The sequence below is a fragment of the Pogona vitticeps genome, chromosome 6 (assembly GCF_051106095.1).
Source record: "Pogona vitticeps strain Pit_001003342236 chromosome 6, PviZW2.1, whole genome shotgun sequence".
NCBI classification, from domain to species: Eukaryota; Metazoa; Chordata; class Lepidosauria; order Squamata; family Agamidae; genus Pogona; species Pogona vitticeps.
The window spans coordinates 78,313,413-78,331,865 of NC_135788.1; the positions used below are offsets into that span (position 1 = coordinate 78,313,413).

Below are 18,453 nucleotides of genomic sequence, written 5' to 3' on the forward strand. Positions count from 1 at the left end.
GATTGAAATACCTTAATTCAGGCATTTATGGTCTTGTGCCACATATGATCTCCTACCATTGAAGCAGATTCAATCTGCATCTCTTATGCAGCGGACTCTTTTAAAGGGCTAGCTGAAAATAAAGAGTTAGTACAATTTCAGAATGATTTGGCTTTAACAGGAACTTGATTTTATTCCAGCCAAATATACATTTTCAAATCATGACACATAGAAACTACTGCATGTTTTAGGCAAAATCACGACACATAGAAACTACTGCATGTTTTAGGCAATCAAAAGTATTTGCAATGAACTCTTTCCTAGCATAGATATGACATCTGTACCTGAGAAATGTACACCGAACTCCCTTGAATGTCTTGGCATTAGTAAATCACTAGAACTGCTATTAAGTATCAAGCTGGTTACTGTCTTTTTCTGTGTAAGCAGTGGACGCACCTTTTCAGTTCCAGTCCTTGTCCTCATCACCTGTGCCCAAGAATCTCTGAGACATCTTCTGTTACACACTTTCTAAGTTCCTTTGGAGAAATTAGATTTATTGCCGTAGCTCAGTTCCCTGAACGCATCTATAGAGTGCTAAGTGCACTGCACAGCAGTGTTTCTGTAGAGTTTTGTTAGGTCAAACACCCAGAAATTCATGGCTGTTGAAAAGTTTCAGCTAACCACATGTTAGGCTTATGACTAAGCCTGAACAGTAGAAAAGCCAAAAACAGAAACACAAAATACATAGATCAAATATTGGGCTCATGGTAAATGATGGCAATGTTTTAAAATATCCCAATCACCTGAAAAGTGTTTCATTGCAAACAAAAATCCATTTTTAAAAAAAAAAACTCTAGTTTATGAGTGTGAGTTCTTGTGCTTCTGTATTCATGATTCAAAGCACTGAGAAATGGCCTGATATTGTTGCATGATATTGTGCCTATGTTGCCTGCAGAAGAAAAGATGCCAAACTTTCCCTAGCAAAGGGCAGCCTGAAAGTAGGGATGACACCCATGTCAGCAGTCAGGCTGGTCTGCAGAATGCCCTCTTGTGCTTACTATCACAAAGAGAAGATCACAAAGAGACACTAAGCAGGAAAAAAAATCCCTGAACATAACTGCTTTTTTCATCATTTAACCACTTCTCACCCAAACACAAAGCAATTGTCAGAGTGATCATCAAATCCAGCCTGTAACCTCTGACTCTTCAGCAAGATACCTAAACCATTTAGCTATCCAGTAGTTCTCTCTGCATGTATATTCTCTCTCTGTCTATCTCACCGCACATGAAATATAGTAAATAAATCAGAATTGAAGTTATAATAATTTATTAAAATTTTATCTTTATAATTTATGTTGCACTTTAGCAGCAAATCCAGTATGTTTGTATCAAGTTATTAAAATTCCTTGTTAAAGAAAGATTTCACTGAATGTTAACCTGCTGTTTTCCTTTAATGACCTTCTGTGGCTTAAATGTTTTGTTTATCTAAAACAGAGATTAATTATGGCAACTTTTTGCAATTATTAAGAACAGAATTAGTTAACTGAAACTAAAACACTAATCTGAGGAACATTTCTAATGAGTTGGCAGGGGGAATCCAAACACTGGCTAAAAGATATAAATAGTGAACAAGGAAATAGTCTCTTATATATGAAATGTACAAATTTAGATGTAGGTACCAAGATCATCAGAATCATCAGTAAGCTGCAAGATTGTCTTTGAAAATAAGGCCAGAGGGGTAGTTCCTGCTAGTATCAACTTGAAAAACGGGGCAGTAGACATATACTTATCCTGATCTCTCAGTCATAGTAAGGGGAATGTATCTGTAGGATAAAATATCCTTCTTGCCTTCTACATTCCATATAAATTTCCACTATGACCTTAACCATGACTAAGGGTTATGTCCATACTGATTTTAAATGATAATGAATACTAACAAAGATTTGATGTTAATCAGAGTTTGAAACTGCTTATTCTTCCTTGTGCTCTGTGTGTGTCACACATATGCATCTTAACTTCTGCAAAGCCATGTTTCAGAACCTTTTAAGATGAAGAGGCGTTAATTTCTAGCTGAACTGATCAGAAGCATTATGTACTGCTCAGTCCTTAGTTGTACCCTGAAAATCATGAATATCTTCCAAAATCTTGGCCTAAATTGGAACAGAGACAAAATATGAGCAGCTAAGTATTAATGTGACACCGTTGTTTGCTTATGGTAAGATGGAGCGAATACACTATGAAATAACTCATTTCTTGGGTGACAAAATGTAGCCAATTGGTACCATTTAATCAACTTGTCTGAACCTGAGAAAACTCCACAGTGGAAGAATGAGCCTGCTAAGCAGCAGCAGAACACTTGAGTATTGGAGAGGGAGGGATGGATAGACAAAAGTCAACAACCCTTTGGAGGGTTACATGTTCTTCATCTCTGCACTACATCATGTTTTTGGGAGCAGGGGATGCTTTCTGAGACTGCTATGTACTCTTGAAGGGACAGACTCCACACATTGCTCCACAAGTCTTAAACTGCTACACAGTAGAACTGAGGAAGAATTCAATTCCAAGTGAAATTTTATACTCTCACACATAGTCACTGTCACTCTGTCTTGTCCTTGTTTTAGTACTTTCTACAACTTTTGCTTTTTTAAAAAAATTGCCCATTACACCAAAGTGCTGGTAGTGCGGTGATTGCTTTTTCAAAAGTGGAGGACAACTTACAATGACTGAGTTACATGACAACTTTCTTTTTTTAATTGTATAAAGTCTTGCTTGTGCAGGATGCTCTGCAAAAGGTCTCTTTCCAAGATAATGCACATTCCCTCTTGTCTGTATGTAATTAATGGTTGCTTCCTTGTCCAAGTACTCCAGTGAAAGCTTGGGTTTCTGAAGTGCAAACTTCAGAATATTCCTCCATATATTCTCCAGCTTTGTGACAGGGTCCTGAAACAAGTATATCTTCATGCTTCTCACTACCACAGTTTTCATGCCTGCACTCCCAGTTATTTGTCTCTGGGTTGAACATTTCTGGTGTAATCTTATCAATACCACCAAGCTGAGTGTTAAGGAAGGCAGCAAAGCTGTCTGGGTGTATTCCTAAGATCTATAGTCGTACACTAATTCAACAAAGAAATCAGTCAAGTAAGGCTACAGTTCTGTACAAACATGCTTAGGATTAAAAAGTACAAAGTATAAATGTACAATCAAAGATGCTAGTCAGTCACTTGGGATTTCATGAATGAATGAATGATGCCTTTACTGGTTTTTTAAAAATAACAATTTTGGAGACTAGATTTTATCCTGGCAAAGTAATATGCCTGAAGATATTTGAATAGAGGACAAAAACTGCCCCTATGACCTGAAGTGAATTTACAGAAGTTGCTGCACTGTGCTCCATATTTCTCTCCCCAAAAACAACTAAAGGTAAATGGCAAATGAAGGTCTTCATATGGTCATTGTTATAGTAAAAAACCTTCCTGTCTCCTTGCTGTAGCTTGTTTCCCCTTCCCCTGGCCACTGTGGCCTCCATTCATCAACTGAGCAAGAAAGAATAGAATTATCCTGACTGGCTTGCAGGTGCTCCTCCCTTCTTGTGTCAGGACTGTGCATGTGTGTGTACGCCTGCACACACATGCACACACTCCCTTTGCCTCCTTTGAGGAAGCTTATAAATTGATAGAAGTGAAAGGCGGTGATTTCGCATGAAATCTTGGCAGAGGAGGGAAAGTATAATGCTCCCTTTCCACTCACTAACCCATCTGAAGATGTCACACACACCCCTCTATGTGTTTAAGATGTTTAAAACACTTCCTTTTGGAAGCAACAACTGAGAAGCTACACCACATCCTCTTTCTGAAGTCTGTGGGCATAACAAATCTAGTAATACCACAACAGAAGAGTCTTTGGTATGTCAAAATGAAGAAGGATAACGGTAATATGTATTGGCAATATATTTTAAAATCGTTTTGTATTATGAAAAGTTTGTGGAGTCATTCAGTGTGTACATGAGTTGTGTTTAAATGCTGAGTGACTTCCTGTCAATTCTTAGGATGACCATTTTAAAGTATATTGTTTGCTAAACACTGAAGAATGTAGGAAATCAATGGTGTAACTTGTCCAGACAGGATGGATAAAAACCACTACATACAAGGAAATCAGGGATTCCAAATGTAGATGGTTGGTTGAGAGTGTTTGGGTGGAAATAAAAGGAGTAGAAAATAGTAGCAATATTACTGTGTCTGTTATAGACAGCCAAACCAAGTAAAAAACTTGGAGGATGCCTTCTGAGATCAGATTTCCAAAGTGAGACATACTGTAGTAGTTATGGGTGTTCTGTTGTGCAAATAAATTCTGCCACATCCCTGTTTAAAATTCTGACAAATTTTTAACAAATTTGTTACTCACCATTTCATCTCACACAAATAGAAGAGCAAGGGATGGGCAGCTATCTCAGAACTGGCCTTCATCAACAGGGAAGAATCAGTTCTTATTGTGAATGTTTTTGGCTTAGCTTTCATAATAAAAGAAAAGCTGTGTATTCAGCATTTTAGGAAACTGGATTTAAGAAGCTTAAAAAATACTGGGTGCAGCCTTGTAGGCAAGCCACTGAGTAAGGTGGAATATAAAATAGATAAAGACTGAAATGCCCAGGAACAAGAGAATTCAAAATAGATAAGAGTTCTTAAAAATGAATTGATATAAAGGCAAAATTGCAAACAGACAAGAAAAAAAATGAGAGGTCTAAAGAATTCAGAATGGCTTCAAGAGAGTTTTTCACTGAATTCCACTTTACAAAAGAGGTGCTTGAATGGGAAGTAATAGATCAAATGATGAAAGAAAGGAATTAGAGAACAAGACAGAATGACTACAAGCAACAGATAGCCCCTCTAAAGGAGTTCAGACCTTCAAAGTCTGATGAGCTGCACATCCCAGAGTGCTAAAGGAGTCTGCAAATGTAATCCCACAGTGCCTTCTGTAATTTTTCAAAATTCTTGGAAAACATAAAGTGCTGCAAGAGTGGAGGGAGTTGGCCCCCAGTAAAGTAATGACTAGTGACTAGAGATGAGGGTATTTGTATTTTTATACAAATACGAATATCCATGCACAGCTGGAGTTAACGAGGGTTAACGACTGTCCACTCACACGTATGTTGGCACCGGCAGCGCCTCCCTTCCAGTCATTCCGGAGCACTGCTCGGCTAGCCACTCGGCAGCCTTGCAGGGGAGACCTATTCTCCCTCTGCCAGGAGTGGCTAGATGACTGGGAAGAGAATGGCGATTGGAAGGATGAGCGGGGCCAGCAGCGGCAGTGGACATGTGAGTGGATGGGCCAGACCCTTGTTAACTCCAGCTGCGTGGGGATATTTGTATATAAATACCCTATCTCTACTACAGTGGGGTCTCTACTTAAGAACTTAATCCGTATTGGAAGGTGGTTCTCAAGTTGAAAAGTTCTTATGTTGAATCTGCATTTCCCATAGGAATGCATTGAAAACCATTTAATCCGTATCTGCTCTTTTCCGTCCATAGAAACAACAGTGGAACCTCTACTTAAGAACTTAATCCATTTTAGAATGGTGTTCTTAAGTTGAAACGTTCTTAAGTTGAAGCAAAATTTCCCATAGGAATGGACTGAAAACCAATTAATCCCTTCTGGCTGTTTTTTTGTTATGTAGAGGTGCGTTCGTACATTGAAGCATTAGTTCCCATAGGAACTAATGCAAAGCTGGTTAATACGTACTCTACCACTAGGGGGAGAATTTTTTTTTAACCTAAGATGACCTAAGGTTAAAAAAAGAGCAGGAAAGGTTTTTTTTCCTGTTCTTATCTTGGATTTCTGTTCTCAAGTAGAAGCAAAATTTAGCAAATGGAGCTGTTCTTAAGTTGGATTGTTCTTAAGTAGGGACGTTCTTAAGTAGAGACCCCACTGTAGTGACTTTTATATTGATGCTTGGAAAGGTTCTAGAACAAAGCATTTAAACATTAATCTGTTAACATTTGGAGAGGTGTGGGAGTGCTGTGATCAACAAAGTTAAGACAGATTTTTCAAGTCGCACCACACTTACTGCATCTCTGTTTTTCGTCTGACAGGTTAAGGGACTGCTGTAAATTTAGTATACAGTGGTGCCTCGCTTAACGAGCGCACCGTACAACGAAGAATCCGTATAGCAATCCCTTTTTGGGGATTGCTATACAGAGCTGCCCCAATCGCCGCACTCGCTTTGCGACGATTGGGGCGTCCGGCGGCCATTTTGGAGCCGCCGAACAGCTGATCGGCGGCTCCAAAATGGCCGCCGGATGACCCGAAATGCCCCCCGCAGCGTTTTCGCGACCACTGCGGACGACCCGAAATACCCCCCCGCAGCGTTTTCGCGACCTCGGTAAGCAAGGGGAGGGCGCGAAAACACTGATAGGGGGCCATTTCGGGTCATCCGGCGGCCATTTTGGAGCTGCCGATCAGCTGATCGGCGGCTCCAAAATGGCCGCCGGACCGCGAAAACATCGCTGGAGGGGTAAGTTTGGATGCTTATTGGAACACATTAAACTAAGTTTAATGCGTTCCAGTAGGCTTTCCTTGCCCCGTACAGCAGTGTTTTCGCATAGCGAAGGTTAATCCGGAACGGATTAACCTCGCTATGCGGGGCACCACTGTACTGTACTTTGTTCCTATCAAGGCTAGCAAGCGCTCCCACAGTGTTCTTTGTGGGAAGCTGGTGAAACATGAACCAAGGATGCTACTGTTGTGGATGAAACAGAGTTGTCTTTTGTGGCTTTAAAGGATGGAACAGATTGCCTTTGAAGAGGATACTCCCCTTTTCTAGGATGTTTTAAAGGACATGTTAAATGTTTTTCTATTAGGGATGCCGTAGTAGTTTTCCTGCATTGCCAGAGATCTGGGCAAAACGAGTCCCTTCTAAGTCTGTGATAATGCTTGTGAACTGTATTTCCATTCAATGTATACACTTTATTATTAGAAATAGAATTTTGAAGGTCCTATATGTTTATACTGCAATAAAAGCAGAATGATTTATAACTATGCCTATGGGTACTGCAGTAATTCCTTTTCTCATCTATTTAGCTTAAAACAAAGCCTTAAGGGTGATGTGTGGTTAGAACTGCTGATTTTAGGCCTGGTAAATGCCATTTTTTACAGTGAAGTTGTGCATACCTTTGATTGTAGAGTATATCTTGGGGATTATTTTGGTGCTGTATATTAATGACTAGATTATTAGAGTGACAAAGTGCTGTAGAGTTACTAAACTGTTATGCAAAGTCACTTGAGATCAGTAAAGTTCAGCTATCAAGTTGTTTACTAGCCAAGTTAGGGATTTAGCCAGTGATCAATTATTTTGATTAATTACACTTCAACTGTAGTAATAGTCCTTATACAGTGGGGTCTCTACTTAAGAACTTAATCCGTATTGGAAGGTGGTTCTCAAGTTGAAAAGTTCTTATGTTGAATCTGCATTTCCCATAGGAATGCATTGAAAACCATTTAATCCGTATCTGCTCTTTTCCGTCCATAGAAACAACAGTGGAACCTCTACTTAAGAACTTAATCCATTTTAGAATGGTGTTCTTAAGTTGAAACGTTCTTAAGTTGAAGCAAAATTTCCCATAGGAATGGACTGAAAACCAATTAATCCCTTCTGGCTGTTTTTTTGTTATGTAGAGGTGCGTTCGTACATTGAAGCATTAGTTCCCATAGGAACTAATGCAAAGCTGGTTAATACGTACTCTACCACTAGGGGGAGAATTTTTTTTTAACCTAAGATGACCTAAGGTTAAAAAAAGAGCAGGAAAGGTTTTTTTTCCTGTTCTTATCTTGGATTTCTGTTCTCAAGTAGAAGCAAAATTTAGCAAATGGAGCTGTTCTTAAGTTGGATTGTTCTTAAGTAGGGACGTTCTTAAGTAGAGACCCCACTGTACAATCTTCAAAGCTGAATTTACAAGCTCGTGAGGAGTGTTTTTTTAATTAATTTTTTTTGAGTTCTCATTTAGATTAGATTTTAAAATGCAGCTATAAGTTCTAGTTCATACCATAGCACCAAAGCACAGATATTGTTCTCTTTTTGCGTGCTAAGCTTCCACATACTTCTGTAAGTCTTTTATTTTTCTAGGTCATTTACACACTTAATTACAAAAAGTATTCTTTATACAAAGCCATGCAGCTTGTGGAATCCTATAAAATCAAAATAGTGATTCCTTGTTTAGAGGTAGAGTAGTGGCTGGTAAATGTACCAAGTGATGTTGACAAATGGATGAAAAACATCAGAATCCTGGCCATTTGCTCAAAATGTTGCTTCTGCTGACTGAAGAGAATTTGAAGACATACTGATTTTCAAAATTCTTTAGGCTTACCAAGGCACACATTTAGCTTATCACATGCCTTTCTTTCTGTGAACAGATAATGGACAGTTGCTTGTTGTGGGTTTTCCACGCTGTTTGGCCATGTTCTTAAGGTGTTTCTTCCTAACGTTTCACCAGTCTCTGTGGCTGGCATCTTCAGAGGATAGGAGTCAGAACTCTGTGCTCTGGTGCAGTTTGTTGGATAGTTAAGTATTTATAGCTTGTGGGATCAGCTTTTGCCCTTTTCAGGAGATTGGGTTATTATGGTGATCAGCATGTTTTTTGTTGTGGGTGTCTTGTTGTGATAAGGGGGAGAGATGATCTGTTACTGTGATTGATGGGTGTCATTAGCTGGTCTTTTGTGTGCAGTGATCACTGGTCCTTGCAAAAGATCATTGATCTTTTGCAGGCTGTATTTTTTTCAGTGCTGGGAGCTAGGCTTTTTAGACTTTCTTCTTTTTTGTTGAAGCTCTGCTGGTGTTTGTGGATTTTAGTGGCTTCCCTGTGCAGTCTAACATAATACTTGTTGGTGTTGTCCAGTACTACAGTATTTTGAAATAGAATTTTGTGTCCAGCTTGTTTCAGGGCATGTTCAGCTACTGCTGATTTTTCCGGTTCTTTTAGTCTGCAGTATCTCTCATGTTCTTTGATTCTGGTATGGATGTTGCGTTATGTAGTTCCAATATATACCAGGCTACAACTGCAAGGTATTCAGTATATTGCAGTGGTGAGGGGGTCCCTTTTGTCCTTGATGGTAACATTTGTTGTATTTTTGTGGTGGGCCTGAATACTGTTTGTACAGTAGGTTGTTTTTTCAAAAGTTTCCTCATGCGGTCCATGACCCATTTGATGTATGGCAGAAATACTTTTATTTGTGAGTGGCTGTTCTTCCTTTTCAGTTTGGTGTTGCTTTCTTGGTTTGGTGGCTCTTGTGATTTCATTCTTGGAATAGCCATTTGCCTGTAGGGCCAAATTCAAATGGTTGAGTTAGGTGCTGAGAAATTGAGCTTCACAGTTCCGATTTGCAGAGTCTACCAATGTTTTGATTATGCCTCTTTTTTGTTGTGGGTGGTGGTTGGAGTTTTTGTGTAGGTACCAGTCTGTGTGGGTGGGTTTTCTGTAGACCTTGTGTCCCAGTCGGAGGTCAGTTTTGCGTACGACCATGACATCTAAGAACTGGAGTTGGCCCTCTATTTCTTTTTCCATGATGAATTGTATATTTGGGTGGATGCTGTTGAGATGGTTCAGAAATTCTTCCAATTTTTCTTCACTGTGCAAAGGTGTCATCCACATATTGGAACCAGACTGTGGGTGCGAGGGGTGCCGAAGCCAGAGCCTGTTTTTCTAAATGTTCCATGTAGAAGTTTGCTATACAGTGGTGCCTTGACTTACGAACTTAATCTGTTCCGGAATGGTGTTCGTAAGTCAAAACGTTCGTAAGTCAAATCATCATTTCCCATAGGAATGCATTGAAACCTGATTAATTCGTTCTGGCTGTTTTTTGCAAAACTGGTTAATCAGTCCTCTATCACTAGGGGGAGAATTTTTTAAAAAACCTAAGATGACTTAGGTTTAAAAAGGACAGGAAAGGAGGGAGACACAGAGAGAGAAGACAATGGGGGAGGGAGAGAGTTTGGAGTCTAAAACACATGCTAAACCCACACATTTTACACCAACATACAGTGGACCCTCGACTTACAGACAGCTCGACTTACAGACTTTTCGAGTTACAGACTTCTCTGGCCGCAAAATTTAGATTCGACTTGCAGCCAGAGAATCGACTTACAGACCAGAAAAAACCCAAAATGGAACAAAAATAGAATAAAAACTGCCAGTTATGGGATTAATTGGTTTTCAATGCATTGTAGGTCAATGGAGATTCGACCTACAGACTTTTCGACTTGCAGCCACCGTTCCAATACGGATTAATTCCGTAAGTCCACTGTATGTTAAACCAAGCCAGTACAGACCCTTGCAGAAACTTTTCTGATTTGCAAGGGAAGCATGCAGGAACCATAGCAAAAGCACAGAAAACAAACGGAGCAGATCTGAAATGCAAAGAGAACGAAGCAAGAAAGCAATGGAAGCATGCAGGAACCATTGCAAAAGCACAGAAAACAAATGGAGCAGATCAAAAATGCAAAGAGAATGAAGCAAAAAAGCAAGGGAAGCATACAAGACACATCGAAAATGGGGCAAAACCCAAAAAACAAACACACCCCCAAGACCCATCACAGCACAGAAACATAACCCCCCCCAGCCGAAAACCACGCTGCAAAAATATCCAGAACAGCTTTTAAAAAGTATAAAGCAGCGCCTTACCTTAGCAGGCAACCTCCTTGCATTGCACACTCTCTAACTGCTGGGGCAAAAGAGCTACAAAGAAGCAGCCTCATTGCCACCTACAGTTAGCTATTTGAATTTCCCGCCCTTTTCCCCTGCCTTTTTGTGTTTGTATGTCAAAGCTCCGTTCGGAAGCCAAAGCAAAATTATGTGAACGGAGCTGTTCGTAACTCAAAATGTTCGTAGGTGAAGGCGTTCGTAAGTCAAGGCACCACTGTAACCGGGCTGAGGGGGCTCCCCATGGCCACTCCATCTGTCTGTTCATAGAACTCATTATCCCACTGAAAGTAGCTGGTCGTTAGGCAGTGTTGGAAAAGGGCCTTGATGTCTTCTGGAAAGATCTGCTGGATGAGTGTCAGAGTGTCCTTTATTGGTACCTTGGTGAATCGGGATACAATGTCAAAGCTGATCAACCCCGGGGTTGAGTTTTAGGGTGCTGATCTTGCTTATGAAATGTCCTGAGTCTTTGATGTAGGATGAGATAATGGATACCTGCTTATTCAGTGGAACAGGATGAAAAGAAATGATAAAATGATTAGAATCTGATAATGAAATGTTAAACTTCTAGGTGTTCTTCTGGGTGTTTGCTGAGTAGGAAAATCACTCTAGTCTTCTCATGCTACTTAAATGTAAATTATGTTGGCATTCAATCTTATGATCAATCTCTCTAGAAGTGAAGGTCTCAGAGAGCCCAAAATATTGTAAAACTCTTAGAGTAGCTAACTACCACAGGATTTTGATTTCTTAATACACCGTTGTTTTTTCTGCTCTTTTTGTTCTTCACAGATGATTGTGTGGTTGGAGAAAATGCTTGATAAAATCATTAGCATATTCATTATATTTGTGCTGGTGATAGGCACGCTCCTGCTAGCTCTGCTCCTCACAGCTAAGGTACAGTGTCCCATTAAACAGCATGATTTTTTATATCTGTAAAACTTACTCAGATCTACAGTGCTTAATAATTTGTTTCTGTGTACAACTAGAGTGTGTTGACCTGGCTGTTTGACTTAATCAATGTGATACTTTCTTTTAATATAAATAGGTGACTATATCCTACAGAAATATATCATTTAGTACAATGTAATTCCAAAACTAGAAATTATTGCTATTGAATTTTTGTCCATGGATAGGTAACTAAACTAATACAGCGTTACCTCAGTTTATGAATGCTTCAGTTTTAGGTAATTTTCAGTTTACAAACCGAAATCCATAGAAAATAATGCCCCAGTTTATGTTTTTCCCTTTTTTCCTGCTGTACAAAAGGGTTTCCCCAGGACACATTGCGCCTGGACGTTTCTAGCGCCACTCCCATTCCCAGTACAATACGTATTTTGGTTCATAAAATTTCCGCATTACGTAATGTCCTGGAGGATGCATTAATTTCGTAAACCGGAGTACACCTGTAAAAGCAACAAATTACCCTGTTTCCCGTAAAATAAGAACTTACCTGAAAATAAGCCCTAGTATGATTTTTCAGGATGCTCATAATATAAGTCCTACTCCAAAAATAAGCCCTAGTTAAGTGAAATCCCGCCCTCCACCATTGTGCAGCAACCAGAAGATAACATAGATGACATGACTGTATTTGAATAAATGTAAGTGGTTGTACATGACAAAAATAAAGCAACCCCTGAAAATAAGCCCTAATGCGCTTTTTGGAGCAAAAAATCAGGGAAGCAGGGTAGTTAGTTGAAGATAAGGGGCATAGATCAGTAAATCTTCATTACCATTATTAGTTATTTGTAAATTATCTAAATTTTTCATGCAACTACTGAACACTTCCCTAGAGAAGTCAGACCTGGATTTCAGACTCCTAATATGCTATTAGTGTGTAGGATTCAAGGGCTGATCTCCCAGCCAGGGTCCATCTCAAGGTGCACCATCCTTCTGACTGGAAATAGCCACATTTATGGTTCCATAATTGCCTGTTTGCATTTAAAAAGTGAAAGTAGTTGGTAGTCTGTATCATGTTTTAAGAGAAAACCATTCCTCCGAATACTTTCAGGAGCAGCAGCTTTTCCTTTTTTGAAAATTACATTTTCATCAGGAGTGTTCAAGAAGATTGTAGGACCGTGGAAATGTGCAGGGAGCTGCATGTTCCCTAGAAACTATAAGTTGCCTGCTACTAGACTTCTATAATACACTTTTTGTGGGGCTATCCTTGAAGGCAATTCAGCTTAGTTGGACAATTCAGAAATACAGTGGTGCCCCGCATAGCGAGGTTAATCCGTTCCGGATTAACCTTCGCTATGGGAAAACATCGTAAAATGGATCCAAAAAACCCATTGGAACTCATTAAACAAAGTTTAATGCGTTCCAAATGGGCCCAAAACTCACAGTTCTCCGATGTTTTCCCTTGTTCCGGCAGCCATCTTGGGTGTACCGGCGGCCATTTTGAGCGTCCCGACGGCCATTTTGGGTGTACCGGCGGCCATTTTTTGTGTTCCGGTGGCCATTTTTTGTGTTCCGGCGGCCATCTTGGGTGTACCGGTGGCCATTTTTTTGTGTTCTGGTGGCCATCTTGGTTGTACCGGCGGCCATTTTGAGAGTCCCGGCGGCCATCTTGGGTGTACCGGCACCCATTTTTTGTGTTCCGGTGGCCATTTTGGAACCGCTGAACAGCTGTTCCCCCATTGTAATGCGAGCATGCCCTCGCATTAGCGATGGGGAAATCCGCATCGCAATGCGGATTCATCGTTCAACGGTGCACTCGTTATACAAGGCACCACTGTATCAGTGGGGTTTTCCCATGGTGTCGAGGCATTGGTCCATATTAAATAATCATTTATTAACTTCACTGATTAATACTTCTTTCCTGATTCAATAAAAGCTTCTGCTTTTGATCTTTACTGTCCTCAAAGGGTTTTGGCCCAAGGACTACATACAAGCCAGTCTGAGATCTTTGTTCAATGATGAGCTTTCTTCTCCATGTTGTCCTGCAGAGTCTAATGTGAGTAGGCAGGCATGAGAGAAAAGACCTTCTCAATTTCAGCTGTGGAATAACCTTCTTAGAAAGAAGGGTGTGGTCCCATCCTTGCCCATTTTTCAGTAAAAATTTGTAAGCATTTAGAATAGAAAGTTAAATAAAGGCAAAACTGGGATAAAGGCAATATTGATGCTAATTTGGACTCCAAAGGGAGAGTATTCCACATACCAAATACTGCAATTCATAAAGTCTTCTCCAGCTTCTCCACATAGGATACTGTAGTTAATGGTGGAACACAGGAGAGACCCTCTTCCTCCTGTCCATAAGATCTTAATAAGTACAGTATGCAGGTATATATTGAGGAAGATACTCCCTCAGATACCAAAGCCTCAAGTTGTTTAGGAATTGGTAACCATCAGCACCCTATGGGTATTTGTCCTCTGTTTTGTTTTATTCTGTTAAATAGTTTTAATACGTTTTATTTTTATTGTCTGCACTACGCCTTAGTTTGCTAGATATGTGTGTGGCAGGATATAAATATATTAATAGATATATGAAATAAATAATAGTATTTTCTGTTCCAAGCTTTCTTTTTTGTTCTGTTTTAGTATGTTCTGAACATTATGCATAGAGTTTGCATTAATTTCATTTAGCTTTTCCTTAGGTGCACCATGAAAGTGTACATATGATTGAAGTCACAAGCAGCTTGATCAATGAAACAGTAGCCAATCATCCAGAATGGGCCAAGTAAGAATATTAAAATTAATGTGATAGAATTTTAAAAGAAAATTGCATTTATGGTAAGTGTAAATTGACAAAGAGGTTATGGCTCATCTTTAGCTTGAATGTAGCAGGTCCCTGTTTTGGAGAAGGGTGAGGGCTGATAATGTGCTGTGACTTTATGCCAGAATCCCTCATGCCAGCTGTTGCCACTGATTTCCAACCATGTTCATATCTGGACAGTTCTGAGTCACTGCTGGCTCTGTATCTTTTGAATAGCCTCACCCATGACCTCACCCATCACTTGGTCAACCAAAGTATGACTAAAATATTCTATACTGTCTGTCTATGGCTAAAAAGTTCTAACTGGGTACAATGAAGAGCAGACTTAGACAGCAATTTCAGGTCATACATACTGGTAAATAAACTGCAAAGAGAGATTCTTTGGTTTCTTCAGCTGCTTTTTTTGTCAGGAGGAGCCAGATGGAAGCAATTAAGCAGTAAATGCTAACTCTTAGTCATTCCCACAAAGCAGAATTCTTAGTAATTCTTGCTTATTATGATGTGTGAATTAGGCCATAGGGCAAACATATGAGTTTTGTTTTAAGTCATACAATTGTCTGATTTTTCTTGGGGCTTCATGATGGGCCTTGAGATACATTGTTATGATCACTAAAAAAGAAGAAAAAACTTACATAAAATCCAAAAACAGTGGTGGAGAGGACCTTCATCAACCACTAAAATTGTTGAATGAATATTTCAAACACCAGGCTTCACCCGAAGGCATGCAGAATCAAGTCCACGAGCAATAAGTGGGTACTGGTAGTTCGGCTGCTGCCCTGAGCTCTCTACCGCCTGAGGTGACTGTTTCATTCCGATTAATAGATGGGCTAGCCCAACCCCTAGCTCTGCAGTGCCCAGCCTGATGGAAAGACCTGCAGGATCTGAAAGTCTACTTGGTTTGGATGTTTTAGAGATGCGTATGAATAAAAGTAAGATCTTCTCTTGGCATTAGTTTATCTTACATTTATTAGATAGCTTACATTCACAAGACTTGAGGAGGCACAGGAAATTTATAGCTCTTACTGCAAAGTATTCACAGACCAGCATTGGTGCTTTTGAATTCTGAACATACTTTGGCTGATATCTTGTTGCTGAGCTCCATCTGGGGAACCTGAGGATATACAAGTGGTAGGGAAAACTGTTGAGGCAGAAGTGATATTTCTGAAGGATATCTGCAGGCATGTTGCACAGGAGTAGTGCTGTAAATTGCATCATCAATTGCTGAATCAGATTGCATGATGTGGCTTGCCTTGATGAAATGTCCCGCATGCCTCCACAGATCTAACTTTATGTTACTATGGGTAGAGAATTCTGCTGAACACAAAGGTTAGACTAAGATTCACTTTTGAGAAAAGAGTGAGAAGTGAGAAAAATAGCAGAACTGCTGAATATAACAATAGTAGTAATAATAATAATGATGATGAATTGTGTTCACTGTAGAAATATCATATTTCCCCTTGACCTATATTAGTCTGACATTGTTAACAAAGTGTACATGTACATATTATAGTTTGGTGGCCAGGAGTTTAAAAGAAACATGTTATTGGACAAAGGAACTTTGGGCTGATTTATCTTTAGCAGTAGCCCACCATGTTCAGCTTTAAAGCCACCTTTGAAACTGAAGAGACCTTTAAAACGTAGCTTGGGAATCTGCTGTTCAAAGAGAGTCATGCCCAGCCATATTTCTTTATCTCAGTAATTTGCTACATTACAAAGAATTTGCCATGTAACTGGAATGTTTTTTTTTAAACTAGCTGGCTTCCTGAAGCTCAGGTTATTCAGAAGGCTCTGAATTCTGCTGCTAATAATGTCTATCAATACGGTCGAGAATGGATAACACATAAGGTAAAGTAAAACTAGTCCTTGGATATTGCTCTTTTGATCATAGCTTTTTTCTCCTATTTTATTTTTTTTTAAATGCTTCTGTTATAGATATTAATATCTTTAAAAAATCAGGAATAAAAATTGAATTTGCAGTCTTTTCCATTATGGTCTTAAACCATGGTGACAACACAGCCTTTATGTAACTATGCTGTGGAAAGACTAGTTGCTCTTCCACCCGTATAACATCACACTTAGAAAAGAAAATATTAAAAAAATCCAGTGAAATAGGCAGATCAATTTTTTAAAATGATCATATAAGTAAAATAATGGGTCTAACCCAGAGAAATATCTTGAGGAAATGCCATGCTCCAGTGGAAGATATTCCTCTGGATTCGGACCCTCACCAAGATCCTGCTAGTTCACTATAAGTAGGCAAATGCAAAGCAAGCCTAGCCATGCTATTAGTTGGTAGGTGGCAAGCAGCAAAAGGGAAACTGTGCATGGTTTCTCAGAATAGCATTTTTACTTAAGGATTATGCTTTAAGTTAATTCACTTTAGGTTCCTGTCCACATAAAACAACATTGCTGGAACAAATTTTCACAACTTCTTTGTGAAATACAACAGTCACAGGAAAATATTTAGCATATTTGGGAACCTGAAGTAGTTCCCATTATATCTTTATAGAACTGATCCAATATCTTTTGATTCTGAGATAATATTAATGGCAGAAATCCTGTTGGTGTAACATACACTGCATAAGGCTGATAACAGCATCAGCAGTGGTGAATTTTTGAAAATTAAACATTTGCAACTTCCATCCCAAATTTCCTGAGGGACCTCCCCCATGCATTCACTTTCATGATTTATGAGCTGTGGAGGCCGCAGCATGAAAGGAGAAAGACTTTAGCAAAAATTGTCGCCCGTAGTATGAAATGAAGGCCATTTCAGTGGCATGCCTGTTCAGTTTTATCCTGCCTCGTGGACACAAGAGGATCCTCAAGGCAGCAAAAATAAAACAGAATTATCATGCTGCTTTCTTCGAATTCCTGAGATGGCAGGTTGTCACAGACAAGACAAAGATTAAGGAATACTGTTACTCAGTTGCTCCTTGGTTGTTACTTTTTTCATACCACCCTGAATGCACCCTGTCTTGTCTGATTTCAAGAAAATAAGCATTGGCGACGGGCCTGTAATTGCCAATATCGTCTGCTGCCAAATTCAGTTTCTTTCTTATGGGCCTAATGAGTGTCTCCTTGAGGACAAGGGGAACCCTGCCCTCAAGGAAAGACCGATTAATTATTGCTGTTGCCTATTCTGTTGTTATTGGCCTGGCTGCTTTTATTAGCCAGGCCGGACAAGGGTCAAGGGAGGAGGTGGTGGCACGACAGCGATCAAGTGCCTTGTCCACAATCTCTGGTGTCACCGGCTAAAAATGACCAGTTCTCTCTGGGCAAGGCAGAGTACTGGACATCTTTGCTTGACTCACTGTGCCCAAAAAAGGAGAAGGTTCCTGGTGGATGGCCTCCACTTTAGATTTTAAAAATGCTGCAAATTGGTCTGGTGAGATACTAGGGGGGAAGCCCACCACCTAGACCAATTCCGGAGAGGTTGTGAACTTTGCGGAAAAGTTCCGCCTGCTGATTTGAAGCTTCGCTCATCCGGTCAGCGAAGTGTGCTCGCCTAGCAGCCTTTACCTTAGTAAGGTAAAGGTTAGTCGCGACCCTGACAGCTACTTGATTCTGAACCGTCGAGTCTCTTCTCCACTTGCACTCTAGCCTTCTCCTAGTTTGCTTCATCACTCTCAGGTCCTGGTTAAACCAGGACGCAGACTGAGCTCTGCACTTGAGAGGCCATTGAGGAGCGATCGTGTCTATAGCCCTGGTGGAGGCAATAAACCATCTGTCAATCAGATGTTCAGATGTCACCACAGACTATTCTATGAAAAAGAAATAGGCTATAATTATTTTATCTAGAGGGACGTGGTGGCGCTGTGGGCTAAACCGCAGAAGCCTGTGCTGCAGGGTCAGAAGACCAAGCAGTCGTAAGATCGAATCCACGCGACGGAGTGAGCGCCCGTTGCTTGTCCCAGCTCCCGCCAACCTAGCGGTTCGAAAGAATGCAAATGCAAGTAGATAAATAGGTACCACCTCGGTGGGAAGGTAAACAGCGTTCCGTGTCTAAATCACATTGGCCATGTGACCATGGAAAGATTGTCTTCGGACAAACGCTGGCTCTATGGCTTGAAGAGCAGG

General features: G+C 40.1%; 1 protein-coding gene across 2 annotated transcripts in view; it reads left to right on the top strand.

Annotated features, from left to right (window-relative positions):
• TMEM245 (transmembrane protein 245) overlaps positions 1 to 18,453 on the top strand; it is an 88,443-nt gene that overhangs the window by 41,784 nt on the left and 28,206 nt on the right. For both annotated transcript variants that reach the window (XM_020804914.3, XM_020804915.3), the window contains 3 exons: positions 11,454 to 11,558; positions 14,258 to 14,340; positions 16,131 to 16,221. In XM_020804914.3, the coding sequence (XP_020660573.3) occupies positions 11,454 to 11,558; positions 14,258 to 14,340; positions 16,131 to 16,221 (279 nt within the window). The remainder of the gene's footprint in view (positions 1 to 11,453; positions 11,559 to 14,257; positions 14,341 to 16,130; positions 16,222 to 18,453) is intronic.